The following is a 4,331-nucleotide window of genomic DNA, read 5'->3' as shown; positions in this document are numbered from 1 at the left end:
TCACTCCAGGGGACTACGTCCTACGTGACAACGAGGCATCTAACGCCGAGCGCCCAGGAAAACTTGCCCCCAAGTGGGAAGGACCCTACCTCATCAGCGAGGTCTTAGGGAAGGGCGCATACAGGTTACAAACACTAGAGGGCGAACCTATCGCCAGAACATGGAACGCACAACAGCTTAGACGCTGCTATATGTAAGCTATGTTCCTACACTCTCTATGTAACCTATTGGGCCGCAGGCCATTTGCACATAAATAAATAAGCAATTTTCTACATTATTGTTTGTTATTACTATTACAAATGCGTGTTCCACTTTGCGGTATCCCAAAAACAGATTGGCAAAATCTTCATTCATGATACCCATACAAAGTGGTAACCACACACAACTATTGTAATAGGCCAGCAAAAGACAAACAGACTTGCATGTTTTATCCGGCCGGATACACAAGTTTTTGTTAAACACAATTCCTGAGCCCCAAAAAGGCAAACAATGGAATTGACGCGGACTCATACGACAAAGGTATGGAGTACACTCGACCCCATTCACAAATGGGTAGAGTTCCGGTAATACAAGCTTTTACAAAGCTTAAGCAATTCTAAAAACCCTCGCACGGTAAATAACAGAATTGATGCATACCCATACAACAAAAGTATGGAGTATACTTGACCCCGTTCATAAATGGGTAAAGATTACGCATACACACGTTCAGACATGCAAGAATTAAAAACACTTGTACAAACTGAACAAAGAAACTTTATATTCAAAAAATTCAAGTATCTACATGATGCTTACTGAATTTACATAAAGTTCCTATTCTATACAAGAGGAATACAAAAAGGAGGCACACTCGCCAACCTAAACCCTATTTTGTACCGCTGGTCCCCGCATCTTCTCCGGCACCACCAGCGGGTTCTTCCTCTTCCACATCAGGGTAAAGCATCCGCAAGCGGTCAACATAGTCCGCAACCTCCAAACACTCGTCCAGCTCCCCTACACAGGCAAGGGGCGTGTCATAAAAGGAGGCTACGGCCGCTTTCAGACGACCCTCGGTATCTACATCCCGGAACCCGGATGCCTGATCAGTATAACCGCCTGCGGATAGTACATTGATGTGCCCAATGCAGCGGTTAAAACCAGCCTTGAAGCCAGCATCACGCGCACGTTCCTTAACCAGGTCCAAACCTGATGAGGTCTCAGGGGCATTCATTATGGCCTCGACAATCTGCAGTAAAAAGATCATAAGTCTTGCGTGCTAATCCAAGCAAATGTAAAGGCAAAGGATACTTACACGCGCGATGCCGTGAGTCCGCAACCACTCACGGTCAGCTTCCAGTTGGTTAAAAGAGGACACCAAGGCATCCTTGGCCTCAGTGGCAGCGTCGGCCCGCTGCTCCGCAGCAGACACGCGGGCAGTAAGGTCCGTAACCGCGACCTCCCGCGCCTGCACCTCAGCCTGTTACAAGAACAGCAAACAGTTCACTCAATGAATATTTTCAAAACAATAAAGACGAAAGCAACAACGCTAAAGAAACGTACCTGCAGGCTTTCAACAACTTTGCCTAAACGAATGCGCTCCGCATTCGCCTCTTCAAGAGCCTTAGAAGCACGGCTCTCCTTCTCTGCGGCCTCTTCATAGGCCTTTGAGGCACGAGCCCCGGCTTCTTTGGCCTCTTCAAGGGCCTTCAAGGCGTCGGCCTTCGCCTGCAGCGCCTTCACAGAAATGGCCTCGGCCGCAGCCTTCTCTTGGCTCAAGGTAGCATTCGCTGCCTTGGCATTCGCCAACTCCTGCCGAGTATGAAACAGAACGTTATTCTGCTTAGCCCAAGATTCATTCCATTTCTTGCGCTCATTGGACAACTTTTCGTTCCAAATCTTGCGCTCATCAGCAAGGAGTTTAGCAAGGGTACGCACCTGTTTCAGCTGGGCAGTGGCAGCCCACTCAGAAGTCTGCTTCTGCTTTTCAAAAGCAGCCTTGTCTTTCTCGAGCCGCTCCGCACCCACACGAGCAGCCTCGATTAACTTCTCCGCTTCCGCCCGCATACGAGTGGCCTCCTCCTCGCGACGGCCCAGCACCTTATAATCTTCCAAAATGGCATTAGCCACAATGGAAGTCCCCACCAGCATCGATGAAAGCTGGTTAATACGCAGCTCTCGAGGCGCGGCACGGGCACGCTCGACTTCAAACGGGGTCCCCAGACCACCCAAAATCTCCCTACATGCCGCAGGGTCGTTAGAAATATCATCCCCCTGCATAACAGTCCAGGGGGGTCGGTGGTACACCATACTGCGACCCGGGGAGTAGGTGCGGTAATAATACTCCAATTCAGACTCTCCAGGCTGAATTGGAGGCCCGTCATAACCCGCACCACCGGCAGACGAGCCGCTACCTTTCTCCCCAGCAGGAGACTTCTGCGGCTCAGCATCCTGCTGCCGCACCTCAGCATCAGACTTCTGCTTACCGGCATCTGAAAACCTCAAGTTCAATCCGTCATCCTCATCAGGAGAGATCAGATTGTCCGAGGAGTCCACAGTGTCAAAAATCCTGTCAGCAGTCGCCTCCACCGTCTTCTCCAAAGGGGGATCACGAACTGGCCCAGCAAAAGGGGCCGCAGGCTCCTTAGGCGCGACCTTCTCCTTCAATACACCCGCACCCGCGGCAGCGGTGTGCGGAGGAGACGCAGGAATGTCAACAAAAGAATACCCCGCATCTCGGGATTCTGCAATACAAAGAGTATTCAATGAGTATTTCCCACCCATGGTACATACAAAACAAAGAAAAGGGATATACTTACCAGCAGCAACTGCAGGTTTCTTCTGCACCGGAGCAACTCTCCTGGTCAGCAGTCTCCGCCTCTTCGGTTCACCACCACCAGCAGCTTTCTGCTCTGACCCCCTTTTCTCTCCAACAACGGGGGGAACCACACCAGTTCCACCCGCGGCCGCACTACTACCTATAACACCCAAACCCTCAAGGGTGTCAGATACTACGACGTAATCGGTATATCCCCGAGAACAAGATTGATAGGTACCTGCGGCTTCGAAAACGGAAGAAGGGGCAGCTGAGCCTTCAACACTCCCCTTACCACGACCCCGCACGGTCTTTTTTACCGTTTTCTTCTCCACAGTCTTTTTGGGGACGCGTTTCTCAAACTTCCCCAAATCCGCAAGGACACCTGGATTCACACAATCAACAGAACCAGTCAAAAAGATAAACTGAAAAAACTAATGCCGCGTAAGACGTACCTCTTGCGTCTCCCGGAACCGGGGCTTCCAGCACCGCTTTTGATGGTACGCGGAAGTTCTTCAGAATTTCAAGGTTGAAACCTTTCTTCAACTCAACCGCGATCAGTTCAACCTGGCCCTTGAAATCAGGCTCAAACATCCTCCACAAGCCAACCGCATCCGCTGATACATGCATGCAGGTTACCACAAAGGCTTAGGAAATAAGGAAAATAACAAAGGGTAACGAACTTACCACCACCCTGTTCCCGCAACACGGGTCTTTCCTTCCTATCCGGTCTAGAGAGCATCATCCGCAATATCCATAGTTGGTCATTATCCAACTTCTTGAGTTCAATAGGCCGCAGCCTAGAGAACCAGTCCGCGGTCTCTGCGGAAGCAACAGGAATATCTTCATCGGAAACTCCAACATCGACGTTCCTGAAAGACATGTTAGCATAGACCGCACAGGCTTTCACGTAGAAGAACCTCTTCTTCCAGCCTGTCACACCCTTAGGGGGTGTCATCAACTTCAGACTCCCATGCCTTTGAGTGAACGAGAAAAAACCGGTGTTCACCGTCAACTGGTAGAAACGCCGGAAATTCTCCACTGAAATGGGCAGGCCATAGGCACGGAATGTGTACTCAAAATTCCGAATTCGGAACATTCCGAAAGGACTAAGCTGGGAGATATGGAGGTGATAATACTCCAATACCTCCGCCACAAACACCGTCACCGGCAACCTAAGGTTACCGTGGGTGAAAAAATCCGCCCACAAGGTTATATAACCGGCCGGAGCATCGGCACCGGTGTCCCCCACTTGTGGGAAAGTAGCATTCCAGTCTTTGGCCATCTGAACAGTGGCCATCAGGGTTTTAAAACTACCTTTTGTCCACTTCAACACCGGTAACCCACCACCGGGAACATTCACATCATCATCCTCGTCTTCTTCCTCAGCCACTATCGGCTGTTCAGGGTTTTCACCCTCCACATTGTGTGGACTAGATGGTTCAGCCATCAAAAATATCAAAGAGACAGAAGATGGTGAACAGAAACACTAGAAACCTCACCGGAATTTCAGAAAAAATCGTCGGAGAAAACAGATGACAAC

The 4,331-nt window shown here is 50.0% G+C and overlaps 1 protein-coding gene across 1 annotated transcript; it reads right to left on the bottom strand.

Annotated features, from left to right (window-relative positions):
* Positions 1-2,239: 2,239 nt before the first annotated feature.
* LOC118486508 lies at positions 2,240-4,331 on the bottom strand. The gene is made up of 5 exons (XM_035983000.1): positions 3,476-4,331; positions 3,244-3,405; positions 2,925-3,173; positions 2,460-2,717; positions 2,240-2,247 (listed from the first exon to the last, which is right to left on the bottom strand). Exons 1-5 carry the CDS (start codon positions 4,236-4,238, stop codon positions 2,240-2,242), a joined length of 1,440 nt encoding a protein of 479 aa, XP_035838893.1. The 5' UTR covers positions 4,239-4,331.

The sequence above is a fragment of the Helianthus annuus genome, chromosome 14 (assembly GCF_002127325.2).
Source record: "Helianthus annuus cultivar XRQ/B chromosome 14, HanXRQr2.0-SUNRISE, whole genome shotgun sequence".
Classification (NCBI taxonomy): domain Eukaryota; kingdom Viridiplantae; phylum Streptophyta; class Magnoliopsida; order Asterales; family Asteraceae; genus Helianthus; species Helianthus annuus.
The sequence above is the reverse complement of the archived record's forward strand: the minus strand, read 5'-3'. Positions and strand labels throughout refer to the sequence as shown.